At 46.4% G+C, this 19,540-nt stretch overlaps 3 protein-coding genes across 3 annotated transcripts; 2 read left to right on the forward strand and 1 right to left on the reverse strand.

Annotated features, from left to right (window-relative positions):
• Positions 1 to 2,855: 2,855 nt before the first annotated feature.
• AOL_s00169g23 (uncharacterized protein) lies at positions 2,856 to 5,307 on the forward strand (the record flags this gene model as incomplete). Its single annotated transcript, XM_011127380.1, has 2 exons — positions 2,856 to 5,106; positions 5,183 to 5,307. The coding sequence occupies 2 exons, from the start codon at positions 2,856 to 2,858 to the stop codon at positions 5,305 to 5,307; spliced, it is 2,376 nt and encodes a 791-aa protein (XP_011125682.1).
• Positions 5,308 to 7,208: 1,901 nt separating this feature from the next.
• AOL_s00169g24 (uncharacterized protein) lies at positions 7,209 to 9,458 on the forward strand (the record flags this gene model as incomplete). Its single annotated transcript, XM_011127381.1, has 3 exons — positions 7,209 to 8,809; positions 8,882 to 9,257; positions 9,318 to 9,458. 3 exons carry the CDS (start codon positions 7,209 to 7,211, stop codon positions 9,456 to 9,458), a joined length of 2,118 nt encoding a protein of 705 aa, XP_011125683.1.
• A 1,686-nt stretch (positions 9,459 to 11,144) lies between these two features.
• On the reverse strand, positions 11,145 to 15,438 carry AOL_s00169g25 (uncharacterized protein; the record flags this gene model as incomplete). The annotated part of the gene is made up of 3 exons (XM_011127382.1): positions 11,145 to 14,034; positions 14,091 to 14,142; positions 14,193 to 15,438. 3 exons carry the CDS (start codon positions 15,436 to 15,438, stop codon positions 11,145 to 11,147), a joined length of 4,188 nt encoding a protein of 1,395 aa, XP_011125684.1.
• Positions 15,439 to 19,540: the final 4,102 nt, after the last annotated feature.

Here is a 19,540-nt window from a genome sequence, read left to right on the forward strand (position 1 = left end):
TAGCATGCAAGGCAAGTTTACGAACCACACGAACGAACCCAGCCTGGGACAAGGGCAATCGATTGGAGTGGAAAGCTTGGGCCGTGGTTCCTTTTGCGGTTAGTAGTGGCCGACGTCGCTGCGAAATGGTTTGTAACCAACCAAACGGCCCATGAACCCCCACTGGCACCTCGCGAGCACTTGCAAACGAATCGAATTCATCCTTTGATGTGTGGCAGACCTATCATCAGGTGTGGTGGTGGTGGTCGGTGCTAGTGCCAGTGGTGCTAAGAAATCGCACCGGTCACTGAAGGGAGTCGCAGCCGCGCGAAGTCTGTAGTCTGACCCATACGTATAATGCCATCTGAAATCAAAATCAAGATCGAATCGAAAGGCTGCACATGCCGACATGTGAATATCGAACGGATAGAAAAACCTTCAAACGTGTTCAGCAATGAGGTGACATTTTGATATTCCTGGCTGGTCAATTAAGTATTACCACGACATTTTACATCACCTCGGGGTTTCCCAAAGGCCACTACAAGGCTTTTGGAAGTAAGAGTACCGTGTCAAGTGCCAAAAAGCATCAAGTATCGGCGTAGTATGAGACTCGAGACAACCATCCATGATGAAGAAAAGAAAATAAAGACAAGTAAAAAGAAAACCAGCCCGTAGAAGAATATTCGCCGTGATAGAACAACATTAATACTGGTAATGCAATGCTGATGTGAAAAAACAAAAAAAAGTTTAATCGCAAACAAAAAAGGAACGAAAGGATGTAGCAAACCGAGTCGCCTATTTTCCTCATGGGGGAAATGCTGTATGCGGATTACGCAGACAGGGACTGCTTGTTCGGCAGGAAGAGATGTCTCCGTTCTCCGAGACCAGTGGGATACTACCGTTGACTTTACCCACCGATTCGTCTCTTTTGATGGTTGGGTTTGAGGTTTGGGGTTTGGTGGGATAGCTGATATTAGATATATGATAATATGCCCCTCTCTGTCTCTCTCCTGTACCTGGGAACCTGACAAGTCTCAATTATTCATTTTCTTGCACATTTGCAAATAGATTACTCCATCTATATCAACATCATCAGCTGCCTGTGGACATACAAACCGTAAAAAGTCGTACGTTGTGCAACCCGACCCAAAAGCCAAGTTGTGCGCCGGACGATCCAATTAGACGGAGGCGGCTTCCCTCGACCGGATTCATATGCCAGGTAGATACCGGTGTGACCGCCCAGCCAGTGCCCAGCAGTAATCCGTACCACAGCACTCTATATCAACGTTCCATTCCCTCAGCTCGATCTGTCTAGTCAGCCCGGCCCGGGGAGAATCCAACAAAAATATATGGTATAAAAGAAAAAAAAGAGCCAGAGGAAAAGAAAGAGAAACCAGAAACCAAAAAACAATATCATTCCTCCACGTATTATCCGGCAATTTACAAAGCTGCGCCTGAAGTATTGTTAGCCAGCCAGCCTTGTTGGATATCCAAAATAAATAAAACAGGGTAAAAGAAGTGCGACCTTAGGAACAGGTCACCATCCAGCGATAGTGGTGTGCTGTGCTGTTAAAATTGTTTTATTTTGGCTGCTGAGACAGCCACTGGTTTGATTTCCAGGCAGATATCGCTGGGTTGCTCTCGTTCGGGCCTAATTAAGCCAACCAACCCTCAACCTGGCAGCCAGGAGAAGAACTACCAGACGAAGCATAGCGCTCCGTAAAGGAGGGCGAGAGAGAGAGCCAGAGAGTAAGAGTCAGTCTCACTAGCCCTGCCAACAACTAGCCGCCGTAATCCGGTGCCGCGACATCAACAAGTAACAGCAATTCCTCACGGCGGTCTGCCATATCGATCGAAGGAGGAAAAAAGAACGTGGGTCCTCCCCCAAGACCAAAGGCCAAAAAGACCAAAGAGATCCTTTTGTACCAAGGAAGTGGGAGTCAGTCTGATCAGATCCGATCAGGTAGAGTGAGAGTGGTCCCCGTTGGGCCCTTCATTAGCGGTTTGCATACGCAGCCATCCAAGAACCTGTTGCCTCTTGCCTGGCCCTGTTGACGGTCTTGGTCCAAGGCATAACGACGTCAACCCTATTTGGGCTTTGATATTTAAGCCAGGAGGTGCCCTACCAATATCGGATCAAAAAGCACCTTCATCCATCAGCGATTAACATTTCGACAAATAGTCATCAAAGATATATACCGACTAGAAAGGGGATAAATAAATAAAAATAAAAAATAAAAATACTGACCGACTTACTTAATACTAAGAAAGCTGGGATTTATTTGAACCGGAGTACCCTTGATTCGAACAGATCAATAGACGAGCCCCTCCAGGCCATATTCCTCCATCGACTCGCCCACAACAACATATAAACTTTTGCAGTCCACCACAGAGGTTTTCGCCCTCTTCTTTTTTTTATACAAAACAAAACAGTTGTAAAGGTATAGGAACAAACCCCGCCAAATCTGCTCAAACCCCAGCCATCCTATAATCCCAAGTCTATCACTGCATAATCATCCGTCTCAATTGTATTTCGTTGTACTGTACTGTATTGTATTGCATTGGTGTGTGGGTGCAAGTGGGTGGGTGTGTGTCTGTGTTTAATTAGTTTTAGTGTTGTAGAGACCAGAAGCAGGATATAGCTTGCGTCCCTTCCCCTTCGAACTTCCCTTCCCCTTCCTGTTCACGTATTCTTTGTTTAACATTACCACAAACCACCAAAACCCATCGCCATCACCACTTACAAAAAATATTGGCATCGCTCGGGCTAACTGACGGCTGTGCCTTAGATTCTGGAATCCGCCCATAACAAGGCCGAGATTCCTGTTTTTACTGACAAAACGTTTACCTCGATTTTTCACCGTTTTCTTGCTGCGATGAGCCACAAGGCTTCTTGTGGCAATCAGAGCGCAGACCAACAACCTCAACTTCACCCTTCCACTGACCTCTCAAAGGGCCCCACTGCCGCCGTCGCGACGGAGAAGAAATCAGACACCAAACATCATCACCACCATCACTTCCACTTCCACCATCACTCCAACGCTAATATCACCAAGACCCATTCGGACCCTGCTTCTTCTCCTCCATCTTCTCCAACTGAATCCACTGCTTCTGTCAAACTTATCGATTCTCCTGAACTCAAACCTCGTCAAGCCACAACCACACCCACACCCACACCCACTAACAATGTTCCGTCTATCAAAGTAGCCAAGGCCGAAAATGGTAACGGCCAATCCACTCCTACCATCCCGAAGAATGTTCCCTCGAAGCCGACCGGTAGGCATTCCGAGATTGCTAAAGCCGCCACCATTGCCTCTACTCAGGCTGTGGCCGCGAGCTCTGGCAACAAGGATATGCTCCTTCCGGCCAGCATTCAGAACGCTACTCCAATCAATGGCACTACCACTGGCACCCTTAGTCCAATGAAGTCCTCTGATACTCCTCTAGCTAGCTCCCCGAGTTCACCGCGACTTCATGCGACAACGCTCAATATCCCTGGTCTTACCAAAAGTAAGGTTTCCGTAGATGGACGAATCCCTGCTCGAGACATTGGCTCCAAATTGGTCATAGTTATGGTCGGTTTGCCAGCCAGAGGAAAGAGCTATATCACTAGAAAGCTAGCTCGTTATCTCGGATGGCTCCAGTATGACGTTAAGGTCTTCAACGTTGGTAATCGTCGTCGTATTGCAGCCAACCAGCCCCAGCCACCCACACCTCCAGAACATGGCTCTCACGACGTTGTCCACCAAGCCGTCCGAGCTCTCAAAGATGTCCAATTGGACCAGGACGGTACGGTTAAGCAACCGTTCCGTGGTACTGGACTTCTTGGATCTCTTGATATTAAGGCCGGTTCGCCTCCCAAGTTCAGCCTCGACGCTGGGAACGTTGCCTTCCAGACCACAAACCTCGACGGGCCCCAGGAAGATACCAATGATAAGGATGAGGGCATCTCCCAATCGGCCGAATTCTTTGATCCTACCAACGTTAAAGCCAAAAGGTTACGTGAGAGAGTTGCCATGGAGACCCTCGATGAGGCTCTCGATTACGTCATGAATGGAGAAGGTAGTGTCGCCATTTTAGACGCGACGAACAGCACAATCGAGAGACGTACCGCTATCGTCGACCACATTCGCGGGGTCGCCGGGAACGACCTCGGGATCCTCTTCATCGAATCCATCTGTGAGGACGAGCAGGTCCTCGAAGCTAACATGCGCTTGAAGCTTTCTGGGCCCGACTACAAGGGGTTGGATCCTGAAAAATCATACAATGACTTCAAGAAACGTGTCAAAATGTACGAAGGAGCCTACGTTCCTATCGGCGCGTATGAGGAAAAGAAAGGATGGGCCTATCTTAAATTAATCGACGTTGGGCGAAAGTTTGTTGCTCACGGAATCCGTGGGTTCCTTGCCAACCACTCCGCTTACTACCTCATGAACTTCAACTTGGCGTCCCGACAGATCTGGATTACTCGTCACGGTGAGTCGATGGATAACGTCCAAGGCAGAATCGGAGGAAATTCCAGCCTGAGTGGTAAAGGCGACAAGTATGCGAAAGCATTAGCCAGTTTTATCCAGGAAGAGAGGAAGAAGTTCCACAGGCATGAAATAGAAAAGCATCATGCGGCACAGCTTCCTCCTAGGTCTGGAGATATTACACCACCTAATCCGGATGCTTCGATGCATTTTGCCGGGGAGGACGATTATTGTCCTGCCGAAAAGCCGTTCTGCGTCTGGACAAGTATGCTCAACCGAAGCGTGGAGACAGCTAAATACTTTAACGACGAAGAGTACGACATCAAACAGTGGAGGATGCTTGACGAGCTCAATGCTGGGTTGGCTGAGGGTAAAACGTATGACGAAATCCGACGCGACCTTCCCGGCGAGTACGAGAATCGTATTGCAGACAAGCTCCACTATAGGTACCCAGGGCCCGGCGGAGAGTCGTACTTGGACGTTATTCACCGTCTTAAAGAAATCATTATCGAAGTTGAGCGAACGACCGACCATGTGCTCATAGTTGCGCATAGAGTCGTTGCGCGTGTTCTTCTTGGATACTACACCGGGCAACCTCGTGACAAGGTTGCTAACCTTGACGTACCTCTTGGGATGGTATTCTGTCTAGAACCAAGTAAGCTTAACCCCAACCCTTTTTTTCTCAATGTGTGCGTGTGTACGGAAGTAGACTAACCGATGCATTTATTTAGGGCCATACGGTGTCGAACTTAAAGCATTCAAGTTTGACCTTGCGACCGACAAGTTCTACCAGATTCCAGATTTCGAACTTCGCACGACGACACCAGAGAAGAGCGAACGTGAATCCATGGAATAGTGGCGCATGGATTACTTCGACATCGACTCCGACTGAATTGTCGTCAATCTGGGGGGTTTTATCTTCTCTTTTCTTTTTCTTTTCTTCTTCTCTTCTTCTCTTCTTCTTTTCTTCATCATCTTCATCTTCTTTCTTTTTCAGTTCGCGGTTTGTTCCTTTCGATTGTCTTCGAGGAAAGGCCTACAGCCATCGGCAATATTCGTCCTTTATAATTACCCGCCTCCGTTCGATGAATCCTCTCTTCTTGTCCATACTTGTCATTCGATACGCGATCTCTTTTTTTCGTGCTGGCTCCGCGTGCCCACCCTCACTATGGATCATTAGCTTTCTTTTTCTTTTTCTTTTCTTTTTCTTTTTTCTTCTTTTCCATTTTTCTCTTTTTTACTCTCAACCGGCGTATCAGGTTTTGTCTTATGGGATGGTCCTTGAATTATTTTACATTATCGGTTGATCAAGGGTTGTCCTTATACCTCTATTATAAACGGCGTTTGAGAATATCGTTCCTATTGTGCTTTACGGGGGGCAGTTAACTTTTTTTTTTATCTTCATCTTTCATCTTTCATCTTTCATCTTTCGTCTTTCATCTTTCGTCTTTCGTCTTTCGTCATTCGTCATTCGTCATTATTCCGCCTTTATGATTTTGTTACATCAAACCTTTTCCTTTTTTGTGTGATTCTTATTTATGACATGCAATGATAAGCTGGACAAAGAATTCAACAGCAGCAAGAGGCGATAAACTGGAGCCTTTTTTGAAATAGACACAGGGGCTCTTTTCGATAGAATGCTTGTTTTTATTTGATAACTTTCTATCATTATTATTATCATTATTCTTATGATTATTACTATTGCTCACTCGACGGAAGGAACGGCTGTGTTAAGATCAGCTGCTCCTTTTTGCCTTTTCTTTCTTCCTTTTCGCTTAAACTTATCGCTGTTGCTGCTATGGTGATGATGGCGTTTATTTACATATGGTACGGGGCGTTTTTCTTCTTTTCTTTTTTCCTGACTTTTCTTCTTCTCTCTTTCTGTGGCTAGTTTTAGTTCTTATTTAGACTTGCTGGTTCATTAATCATTCTATGAAAGGAGGATATACATAGCTAGACAGTATTGGTGGGTGTTCAGGAAGGGGGCCGAATGGGACATGTATATATACTGACTTTCTTTATATATTAGAAGGGGCAACCGGCAATGCAAGGTAGAACTGTCAAATCAAACAGCAATAGATTTATTGTACTTGTTTAGTCTACGAGTTAGATAAGAGGCGCCGGCATGGACGGATGAACCGAGATATGCGGTAACCGTAAAAGTATAATGTGAATACCTACTTTACCTACCGAGGTATTTACTAAAGTAGGTACTTACAAAGTTTTTAAATGAATGTTGAGGTTGAGGTTGTTGTTATTGTTGCAGATTTTGTATGTGTGCATGTGAGTGAATGGGTACGTCCTAGCTACTATATATATAGCTATAGACACTGACCTGGCATCTCATTAATCGGGAATATTGATTTGTAGGTGGTAAGTCGTAGATACGGCACGGTAAACTATGTAGCCACAGTACCAACATATCGGATTAACAAGAGATAATTAACATGACTACTGAGCTGAGGACCCGATCGGCGCGCGACAGTAGCTTCAAATCGCTGATGTGCAATAGATCGTCCCGGGAGACCCTATATATTGTTATATATAACACCTTCGTCGGCCACGTTGGGCTACCTACCCCGTGGCTATTACGTCCCGATAGTCTCTCAGAGCACTCCAGGTACCACCCAGTGTGCAGTTAGTGCGCCACTCAGTGTCCCTCCTCACCAACAACTCAAATAGTACGGGCGAGAATGTGAAATTGATCCTGTCGACTTCCACTCAAGGATCCAGCCTTCATCGGATACCATTCAGAATATGGATTCGTTCGATGACGAAGACTCCCTGATTCTTCCATTTACTTCCGTCTCTTCGTCTGGTCATCACCCTCATCATTATCCTCGATCGATCACTGCCGCTACATCGGCCACTAGATTTGGCCTGGGTCAGGTCCATACTACTCAAGACCTAGATAGTGAGGATTATATCTACACTACTATCAATCCCCTCCTTACCATCTCTCATCATCACGATCATGTTGATCCTCATTCTCTTCCCCCTCCCATGCATCCTGGAACCTCTTTAAACCCTGATGATACTGCCAATATAGCACCGGATGCTCAAGAAGATATATTCGATGCCGGCCAATTACCATCAGTAGCCTATAACGACTTTAGTTATAATTCAATTTTCGGAAACTCATTAAACGATCCGATAAACAATTTTACACTACCTACCGACGACGAACCATTGAGACAGCTTGGTACAGAATTCACGTCAAATAATGGAGCTGCAGTCGGGTTCCAGCACATGCCGCCGCCTGCACAGTCTGCGAGTGCTTTAAGGTCACTGCAACGACCTAGACAGCCCGTGTTGCATTTCCATCGCCCCATGCACTTCCCGATTCATTACTCTATGCAAAGACCTTTTGACCCCCTTATTGACCCCGATATGGGTCTTTATATAAACCCGTATACGAACACCCGGATGCATTTTCCCACACAGACAGTGCGTCAGCCTATGCATAAAATGCATACGCGGGGCATAATGCCCGACCTTGTACGAACAAGGGAGGAGGATGAAGCGGAGGAAAAAATGGGAAGATCTGCCGAGATAGCTGCTAGATTTCCACCGGAAATGATTCCGGTAAACTATACAACGGCGCCCGAGGCTAATTTAGATGAACCATTTGATTTAACTAAATTGCTTGGAGAGGAACCTGAGGCTGAACCTGGAGTGGAGATAGAGGTAGAATCTTGGGATGAGGGAGATCAAGGCGGAACGCAGCTGGCCTCATCAATGGCTGCTTCTGCTACCAAGAGGAGCTCTCCACGGGCCCGAGATTCTCATCTTTCGGGTCAGCGCTGTTCTCGTGCAATCGGGTCAGGGAGTTTGAAGAACCATCGAAGGCTGGATTATGTAAAGCGAAAGAAGGAGTTGATGAAACGAAGGTATGGGTTTTTGGGACTTCGAGAACGGCATCAAATGTTTTATGTCCAGGATGTGCGGAACCACTGTCGTAGCTCTGGAGTAGATGATCCGGAGAATCCATGGCTTAAATATAATTTCGAGGCCGAACTTAAGGCTTTCAGAAATATTGGGAAGTCTCTATTGGGGCCGCTATCCGAGCTACCTCAGCTGCCAGAGCAGGATAGCCATACGTCACCATCTATCGATCATAGTACCGCCGATCAGAAGTCTAGAGCCTCCACTAGTACAACGAAAGGAGCTACAAAAAAGACCGACGATAGCTCCGCTGAAAAAAAACCCTCAGTATCCGCTGCGGATAGATTGGAGAAGGAGCAAGACGATAGAGATCGGCTTGCAAGGTATCATCGAGCTTGCATTCTTCGCTCTATCCCTCGTGCATTATTCAACACAAAGTTACTAGATCCTCTCAACCCGGACATAGGCAAACCGTACGAAACAAATCTTCAGCTTCATGGAACATTTTTATCGCAGGGACTAATAAATTTTTAATATCTATATAGTGGGAGGTACTTAGATCTTATCCGAAAGATACACCGAGCAAATGTCCGCCCTTGCCTCAAGTACTTTCTTTACAGAGAACTGGATTTTGTTCAGTCTACAGCACTTAATGAGGGCGGTAGCTCTGCCTTAGCAGATCGCATTTCGTCTCTCGAGTGGGATATCCGAGATTATATGAAAAGGGGTGAGGTACGAGTGACCCAAAATATCCGAGTGGTCGTAAGAGACTACCGTGCCGGGTTCATTAAGTTGCCCCAGGAAGGTTCTTGTATCCTGTATCATGATGGAAAGCTGCTCGGTCACTTCAGGGCTAATAGACTTCTTCCTTTCCTCTACCCATTTCTGGGGAGGACGGCTGGTCCGGTATGGAAAGAGGACGTAAGTACAAACGCTCTTACTATATTATAGAACACCACAACGCTAAATATTTTATATTAGGGGAATCAACCGAAGCCGGTACCCGAAGTATACATGCGGGCTTACGCGCAGATGTTCCCAGAGGACTTGCTGCAGCTTGGCTACTGTAGGCATGGGCGTCCAGTTAATAACCCGCAAACCCGTGGCCGCCACAGTAACTAGAACCGGAAAACCTAGACGATTGACGGCCTGGACAGAGCACATCGTTGTCGATGATACCAACCCGGAAACAAAACCGAAAGATAGTTTTTTTTTAAAAAAAAAAAAACGGAATATTGGTTATAAGCTTCATTTCATAACTTCTCTCGGCGGCCTGCCTAGTACAGCGTTGCTCCAGGTAAATGAATGGCTTGGTATTGTCCTCGAATGCAATTTCCTAGTTCGTTGCTTTGTGTGCTTCTTTCCTTACAAGAAAACATTTATATCCCTTCCTTTCGTACACTAGCCCCATGGCTCATTCCTTTCCCTGTTTTCTGGGTCGATAGGTTTCCGATTAATGGTTCCTTTTCTTCTGCACGCATTAGTGGTGTTTATTGCCTACATTGAGCGTGTATTTTACCAAATAACGGAGCGAAATGTTACAGTGAGGCTTTGGATTGCATGGTGTTAGTGTCCTGATGAAGAAAATCCAACAAAAGCTGATACTTATTTCCCTGGCCTATACTGGTCCGGACCACGTCTTCCTTCAAAAGCCTGGCTTGATATGGGGGTCGCTTTTACTTGATTTGGATGTCGTTACCGGATCTAGTATGGTGGGGGATTGTTGTTTATGCAGTGTAACGATGGAGGGGTTTGATATTCTGTGGGGTCGTTTGCTTGGTGCCACTAACCACGTATTGTGACCTTCTTTTGTTACGAATGGTGTGCTGGTACTTGTACTGTATGACGAAGATCCGGATCCCGAGGGCGCCAGTTGGAGATTGGGTTTCAGTATACTTTCATTTATTTAGCCCTTTTCTGGGATATAAGTTTCGCTGTAACAAGAGCTTTGTATCTAACATATGGTAACGAATGGCAAGGGAAAAAAAGGGGAAGGGAAATTTCGAAACCAAAAAAATACTGGATAGGGTTTTTTTGTTTGTTTTGTGCTTAGTGAGTTTACATGGGATGAATGGATTTTCTCGTTGTTGTTGCATTTTATTTTACCTTTGTTCCTTCTCGAACGAGCAATAAGAAGAGGGAGAGGAAGAGGAAGTTGAATTGTAATCCTTAACATCTTCGATTTATAGATAAGATTAAATCAATGTCAATCTATTATCCACTTGCGATCTAAAGAGCAAAGCAAAAGACAAGGAACTCCTTAACACCAGGCTAAAAGGGCGAATGAACGTTAAGAAAGGAAAGAGACGGAAAGAAGAAGGAAAAGAATATAAAGGAAACAAATGAAACTAACGGAATAAGAAGAAGAGGAAGCAGGGAAGTACCACTCGCTATGCGCCTGTATTTTGGTTCGAGTCTACATGAGGGACGAGAGAGTGCCGAAGAATAAAGTAAGGTGTGCGAGTTAAGTAGCATGAAAATCAAAAACGCCATATGAAGGATGCAAACCACCTAAAGTTAGTGGGGCTTTGGTTGGCAAAGATATTCCATGCATTCGGCTCTTCTATCTCCTCCTTAGCAAAAGGAAGAGGAAATTCTGTTTTATGCCAGTACAAAAGAGTGTGAATGCGTGAAAAACAAACAAGAACGAAGTTGAAAACCTTCGTATTCCTCCCCGCCATAAACCGACGGAAAAAAAGAAAGCCGTAATTCGTTAGTCATTTAGAATAGGAGGAACAGAAAAAGGGAATAAACACTATAATGAGTTTGCTGCAGATTCTGGCGGAAGCATGTAGGAAGGTTGGAGCCTCAAGCGTGGAGGCGGTCATTGGTCGCGCCTTGCCACTCTATATCCGCATTCCACTCTTCTTCATCCTCTGTAGGCTTATAGCGGAAGCACAAAAATTTCCAGTTAAGCTTCTCACGCCAAAACAAGCCGTAGCCATCACCTGGATTGTGGTCGTATTTAGGAAAACTCGAGTTGGTTTTATCCTCGAGTAAACGGAATGGACGTGTGGGCCTGACAAGTTCATCTGGCTCAAGGTCTTCCTCGGATTCTTTTTTGGCCTCGGTTGGATCGGTAACTTTATCTTCTTTGTCGTCATTATTGGCTTCCGCTTCCGCATTCGGCGATACCGGACGCGATTGGGGTAAGGCGGTACCGGTGTTCTCATCTTCGTTGACATCTAGAGATGGGATGGATTGGGCATTGGTAGAACTTCCGTGCGTGTTGGAGTCATTAGTGGCCTCTTCCTTAGTGGAGACCTCCTTCCCTTCTTCGTTGACTTCAACAATCTCAAATCCTTCGGCATTACCAGGAGTGGCGTTTTCATCAGTAGTGGCCTTCTTCTTACGAGATCGCTTCTTCTTCTTCTTCTTCTTCTTTTTCTCACCATCACCTTCAGCGGTATCAGGGACTTCAACAGTCATAAGGTCGAAAGCCGCTCCGACATCGAGGTCACTATCCTCTTCACATCCGGTTCCAGCAGTTTCTTCGCCACCGCTAGTGGTGAAGTCGTTGTCTGGGGTCGATCCGGAAGGTTGTGGATCTGGTGAGCCGTAGCTGACATTAACAGCCACGAAATCGCCCGTGCCTGGCTTGAATGGAGCGGGAATTCTACTCCTGCCACGTTCAGCCCCCTCGGTCGAGATGTCAGTGGCTATACCCTTTCCCTTAACATCTTCATTCTGTCCAGTAGTTATTAGGGTCCTATCCTCGTTCACTCCGACGATATCAATGTTGCCTAAGCCACCAAAGCCCTCTGGGCTGTGCTCTCGTGAAGATTTCCCTCTGACTCCCTCGCCCTTAGTCAGTGTTAACTCTCCTTCGATCAAGAGTTCTTGCCCATCTGCATTATATTTAGGAACGATCTTGACAGGGATGACTCCATCAACCATGTTCTTAGCGTGGTTATCAAAGACATCACAAGTTTGTGCGAACTTGCCATTATCTGAGGGGTCAGTATCCGGGATATGAGAGGTCTGAGCAGCGGAGTTTCGCATATTCTCTTTGGAGACTGATGACGATGATGCAGCTTGCTCGGTATTCTTGCTTGGGTCCGAGGTTCCGATTTTGACATTTGAGGTAGAGCCAAGGTAATCCTCGCCGTCATTAATGGAGTCGAAAATTTTGGCAGTCTGGGTAGCTTTGTCCATCGTGTTACCCTTGCGATTGACTTCTTTCGTAGCTGCAATCCTGGCTTGAGTCTTCGCCTCTGCCTCTTGCTTGTCACGCTCGTTTAACAAAGCCCTTCTAAGTGCTTGGAAAAACGATATATCCGACTTCCTCTTTTCTTTGTGGAAGGCTTTGTCCTTGCAAGCTTCGATGATCGCTTCATCGGTTTTAAGGGAGGGGTCGATTGGTGCCCATTCTTTCTTCAACCTAGCCACCTGTTCCTTCATAAACTGTTCCTTCGTTTGTCCTTCAGTACGTCGTCCCTTCCCTTTGCCAACGGGTAGCTTGACACGGATAGTAGAATCTGCTCCAGCGTCGTCATCTCCACCCCCGAACAGCCCTTCGGTAGTGCGCCTTTGACGATTATCTGGCTCAGGTATACCATGGCGGCGGCGATAGTCAGTGACGTCCTCATCCGTGACGCCTCTAAAAGGAAGGCTGTGGCCTTCTGCGGGTGCAAGATCAGCGTGAAGGCCTCCGCTAACCATTGGCTCGCTATAAACAAGGCAGCCAATTCTACTATGCACCATAGCCATTGAACACATGACACAAGGTTCGTGAGTCATGAAGACAACAAGATCATTCATGAGATACCCATCTGGGTCACCAGGGACTCTGTCATAATAATCATCTTCCATTGGAGAGTTTGGTCCATTGAGGGAAAACATGTTGACCTTCGGCTTGTGGCGCGCTGTAACTTCAACCCTCTTTCTACCAACAAGGGAGATAGCCCGATAACAGGCATGCGCAAGAGGGTTGTTTGCCTGAGTTCTCGCATCATGAGCGACCGCCATTACTCTCCCGTGCCTAGGGCCGTCGCGCTCCTTCAATTCAACCACGACGCAGCCGATTCGAAGACCCGCGCCTCTCACTTCACCTTCCTCGGCGACCTTGCGAGCTAGTCGCATGTAATACTCCCCCATAGTCAGTTCTTTACCGTCATATTCAACATAGTCCATTTCAAAAACGGGATATGGGGCATGAAGCTTATCTTCCCACTTATTAGTGAGAAAGGGGTGTGGCCCGTAAGGATTCGTACGGCGGTAAATGGTTGGCCAATACTTCTCAGTCCAGGAATTAGATTGCCTGAGATTACAGGGAGCCCATTGTGGAACTGTATGTTTGATAATTTGTGGGATGTCTTGAGAGTCGAAGGGGACTTCGCAATCAAGATCAACTCCGGCGAAGAGTGGGTGGGGAGATAATATTTCGTATAGCTCGCGGATCGTCATCGCAACGACTGGACACAGCAAAACATATAAAGGTTTCTCACCCTTTCGATACGAGGCGTTCCTGCGGCGTCGTTGTGCTCGCGACGCCCCACGAGATCTTGCGACTGTCTCAACGGTACCATCCGGATTGACCTTAACACTGGGGGACTGGTTTTCCGTAGAGTAATCAATGAATAAACTGTCAGGCAAGCCGGTGAGAGAGGGAGGTAGGTTCTCAGGCTTAACGAGGCGTCGTAAATGCTGGCAATCTGGAACCCCTTCCTTGAGGTTGTCTGTGATTTTTTTGATGGTGCTGTATTGTCCCGTTAGCTGCAGAAACTCGTGACCCTATCCTCAGGAAAGACTTACTTCACCACTTCATTCGCAGCTCTACTATGAACGACTACGGTGTAAACCTCCACTAATCAGATAGTTAGAATGCATCAGTACATATAGCTAGGGTATACTTACTCTGCTCAATCGCAGTGGTCAGCTCTCTTCGAGTTGGGAGAAGACTAAAACGGCTATCCTTTCTCCTGTATTCCTCTAGCATGGGGCGGGTGGCTTCCTTATTGCCACCTTCACTTGCTTTAGGCTCTTGAGTATCGCCCTGGTCAGCCGGCAAATCGCTCTTCGCATTTCCGGGCACCGGGATCATCGTGATAGTAGTCTCCGGAGTAACAATAGAAGCCGTAACGAGGTCTGTGCCGAACCTGATAGCCACCGGAGACGCAGATGCATCTTCGGAACCGCTAGTTCCTTCGTTGTCTGCATCATCTACGTTGGTATCTGGTTCTTCACGCTTTCCTCTGTTTTTCTTCTTTGGTCGGTTTCGCTTCCCTTTCTTAACGGGAGCATCTGCAACATCTGCGGCTGGTTTGTTCTCAGCATTTGTATTGATTGCGAGTTCAGGCTTAGAGGATGGGCCAGCAATTAGCGGGACTGGGACCTGAATGTCCTCGGCCTTGGAAACATTGCTCGTTGTTGATTTATTGATATTGGATAAGACGGAGGTATCCGTGGGAGCGGGTTGAGAAGCTTGGGCAATCTGGTTTGATATAACCGGCTCTTCGTTGGCCTCCTTAGGCTCCTCAGTGCGATTTGGAGGGTTCCATTGGGGAGGTTTTGGGGAGTGGTCATTCTCCCGAGGCTTTCCATCACCTTGACTCTGGTTGCGGCCACCTCTGCTGTCACCACGACCGGCGCCGCGATTACCGCGACCGCCTCCTCTGTTACCTCTATTTCCACCTCTACCGCGTCCATTAAAATCGCTGATGAAACCGGTCTCTTGTGGTGCTCGAGAACCTGATCGACTTCCGCCGGAGCTGCTATATCCGCCGGGGTAGGGACTACCACCCGATGAGGACCTGTACCGGCTTCCGTTATCGATGTTGTAACCACCTCCAGCGCCTCGGCCACCGCGATGATCACCGCGGAAATTCCCGCGAAAGGAGCCACGCTCGTTTCCACTAGAAGACGACCTGTTCCTGAAATTATTACTGTTGTTACCGTTGTTGTTGTGGTAGTGATGGTTGTTATTGTAAGGATGAGGACTTCGAGAGCCCTGCCGTTGGTTGTGGGACTTGTTCCCTGGATAACCACTACGGGATTGGCTCCGCGGACCACTGGGAGCATTCGTAGGAGGGCCTTGATAACCAGAAACAACAGGCTGCGCGGTGTCTGCCTGTGTAGGCTTAGGGTCTTGAGGAGCCGACATCACGAATCTGCTTGAATTTGATGAAGGAAAGCGAGAGAAAGAAGATGGGAAAAGAACCGCAGCTACGGGTGATAGCTGGGCCTTGGATAGTGATAATCGGGAGGTTTGTACTCCGGGGATTTGTCGCCAGTACCGATGGATTTGATAAATGAACTTATCTTTGCGAGCTTTTTATCAAGCGATACGAAGGTGAGGAAACGAGAGTAGGGGTCTAAAGATGCAAGTCTGTTAAGTTTGGAAATCGTAGAGACAGACGGAATGCCAGCGACCAGGGGAGCAGAGTTGCACCGTAGGTACTTGGTATTAGAATTGATATTGATATTGATGAGGTATGTTGGTGTTCTAGAGCTTCCTAGACGTCTAGATGACAACGGAAGAAAGTAGGATGGGAAGTTAGGAGAAGAGAGGAGAAGCCAGCGAAGCTAAGATGGAATATTAAACGGCCAATTAGTCACAAGTGTCCAGAAGGTCGATGAGATGTTGCGGTAGAAGAAAAAATACATAAAAGAAAGAAGAGGGGGGATGGCGAAAGGATTATGTAGAAGAGAGGAGAAGAGAGGAGAACTCAGGAAGAACTTACATGGGAGAAACTGGGATGCTTCTAGCAGTTGCAATGGAGAAGAGCAACGGCAGGAGCAGCAGATTATTTGAGCGAAGCTACGTCGAGGGCAACGAAATGAGAGAGAGCAAGCTGGAAGCTAAGAAATGAAAGATGGAGGTTATTGCGACACGGCTGATCTAATGTTTGCTGAGAGCGTACAGTATACGTATACAGTTCCTACCAACGTAATGTTGTGGAGGAAGCTGGGGAAAGAGGAGATATGAATGGGAATGGAGAAAATGTAGGATGTAGGGTGAAAGATGGCGGAAGAGAGGGGAAGCTGGCTTGAGACGATTGCTAGAAGGGGAAGAAGCAGACGTTATTGTTGTGCATAGGCATAGGTGGTTGCCGTGGGTAGGTGGGTGGTGGGGTGGTGAGGATGTTGCTGATTGAAATCACTTAAGTATTTTATTTTTTTATTTTTATTTTTTTCTATTTTTTGGGCGCGGGATGATCAAACAACACACACAACACATCTTGTTGACCCCAAGGTACTTCTTCTGACACGATTTGCTGGCATCGTTTCATTCATTCTGTTCAAATGTACTCGGTCTTGCTTGGATATGTCCCTCATATGCTTCATTCGCCCGCTTGCTTGAACATCAAACGGGTTATTTTCAACACTAACTTAGGTAGATAGTGTGTGTCTAGGTATCTAGGCCGATTCTCGTTTTGGTGACCTCATCGCTGTTGTCTTGGCACCTGCAGGGTCCATCTTAAGCGAGCTGATTGATAACCTTAGATAACGATTTACCACAGCTCAACACTTTCTTCGGTCTCCCACGATTGGCTCAGGGCTAGGGCAACGATAGTATATATAGATGGTATGAACTTAAATATATATCTACGTTGTCGGGTAGTGTCTATCTATTCGTATACTCTTTCTAAGCGCAAAGAGTATGAAAGGGTTCGCCATAAATACTTCCACTAGCCGCCTAAGACACTTAGAACACCTAAGGGATTGCCTGGTGAACCGACGGTTCGTTGAATCGATTCCTCCCTAGGCCCTGCCCGAGAAATAGAGTCTAGATTGCATAGGACCTGTTAAAGGATTGCTCAACCACTAGGACCAAACTAAGCTACCATAAAGGCTTCCATTGGCGGGCATTGGGTATACGCACTATGCTAATGCGATGGGCTATGTCCGAAGTAAATGTTTTAGTCACACCTGTTAAATATACTATTCATATCAGGTTTGGGAACTACTAACAATCTCAGAGAACCTAAATATAGTTCATCGAATGTCAAGTCGGCTTCGACTAGTCTAGGGCTATAAAAGAGTCCTCTAGTAAGATACCAATTACCGTCAAACTTCTTTACTCTCGAGGTTATGTATGTACAGCGTGATCACAAGGCCACAAGTAGTTTATTCGCCGCTTAGAGGTAGCCATGCATGTATGCATATGATCCTATCGACAAGTTCTGGTTAGATGTTCAGCATTTCACTTGCAAAGACCCTACTGTTACTTAAAGAATGATAGTAATTTAAGCAGGGCAAGCCGATCTATGTGCCCTTAACGCCTTGTTCGCCCATTCCGACATCTTGTTAATTCATCAAAAAAAAAAAAAAAAAGCCACCTAACGATCGTACGAGCTAGCTATAAAGAACAAAATGTTTCCGCTCAAGGTGGCTCTATGCCGAAATAGAGTATGTAATCAATACTATATCCTACCGGTGTATACGTATGGAACTCGCCTCTCCAAGTTTCATCACATACCTATGCCCAACAGTGTAGAATCAATGCAATATTTATATAATCTCCGCTTAATTAATAGGGGAATTCAATGCAATCTGTCTTACGAGGCTGCCTTGGTATTGGTATATTTATTTGAACACCTCTTCCGTTCAGATATCTATGGTATGACTTGAGGAGTCAACCATACATTATACCTCCTGCTAACTCCTCGTGATATCGATCCCTCCCTAGTGCCGAGTGCATCGCAACAGTAAATTTAAATCTTTAATGCCATTGGTTATATGTCCGTTATAGATTGAGCGGAATTAATCAAACCATGGCCGCATCCACAAGGCACATAGGTACTGGCACAATCCCAAGGAAATGGTTCGCGGGATCCCGACTGCATGAGTGCTTCGACGATAACTTCCCCAAACTCCGCGCGAGTATAATGGAATACAGCCCCTGCTTTCTTGATGTCAGTTCACTTGTGTATTTCTCTGCACGTAGTACGCCACAGCTTAGGAATATATCTCAGCCATAGCGTCTATTCAAGTACATATTAACATCTCAAAGACGATCCCACCCCAAACAAGCCCTTTCAAACCCCAATTCAACAACCACCGCCCGCCGTACCTTGCATATAGTTAAACCAATGGAATCCCAATACTCCAAAAAGGCCTTAATTCGTAAATCCCTGGCAATACTTCCTGCCGTGTGCCCTCTTTGTTTTCTTTTTTGTTTTTTTGCTCCGATTCGGCGGCGCACAAGTACAAGCTGCCGGAGGCGCTGCAGGTACCCTATCCTCCCTCAAAGATGCTCTTTTCACCGGCCCCACGGTTGTACAAATGATTATTATGTGGAACGATATACCGCTCGACCGCTCCCAGTGCCATGGTATTTTTTCTTAAACAATCTACGAAAGGGAAGTAGTTGTCCAACATGATGCGTGCAAATTACCGGGTTCTCACAACTTGTCAACCTGCGTTGTGTTACCGACTCCATTCCAGTACTCGCCTGGCGGTTTCTTTAATTGGTGGAGATAATACACATGGGCTTCATCCACTAAAATGCCTCCCTTCTCTCTGTGCCGTCCATTCTCATAATTTCAAAGTCTAGAACTTTACTAAGAAAACCAAATTTCTTGACACAAAAACTCGGTCATATGATCATTTAATTGCTAGCCTCCAACGCCTCTTCATCATGAGAAAAGACGGGCTGGTATTGGCGTCATCATGCTTCCTCGTGCCCCAGAACCCACGCTGTTCATTCCAAAACTCAAAGACATGTAAGCCCACTTCAGCCTTACCGTGAGACATACGCATAGCCCACAGCATGTGTTGTGAAATTTAAAGCTAACGGCGTACGGCGGACGAAAAGTCAAGAACGCAATTGCACAAGGGAGGAGTTCGTCTCCTTCTTTCACAACCGCCGATCAATGTTTAGCTTATGTGGGCGGGCCTTTCCAGTTTCCATTGTCTATTCGCATTCGGGGAGGCAAAATTGATTCCCTGATCGCGATCGTGAAATGGAATCGAAAATATCGAAGTTGAAAGAAATAAAAGGCGCTCGCCAATTTCTCATGGCCAAGTAAGACAACTAAAGACATCTGTGCACGAGACAACAGTTCCTTGGATGCTGAATACGAGTTTAAGGTTACAGTACCCAGATACACCAGACTAGCCAGCCATCTAAGCGCCATTATCTCACCAGACGAAAATCGCTCCCCCAATTATGCCGAGGGGCGAAGCAAGAGCCGACAATGTCCGTTTATCCCAAAGGTTCAAAGGTTAGCCCGAGCAGTGGCATACAGGACTAGCCTAAA

This window comes from Orbilia oligospora, assembly GCF_000225545.1.
Source record: "Orbilia oligospora ATCC 24927 unplaced genomic scaffold scaffold00169, whole genome shotgun sequence".
In the NCBI taxonomy this organism is placed as follows: domain Eukaryota; kingdom Fungi; phylum Ascomycota; class Orbiliomycetes; order Orbiliales; family Orbiliaceae; genus Orbilia; species Orbilia oligospora.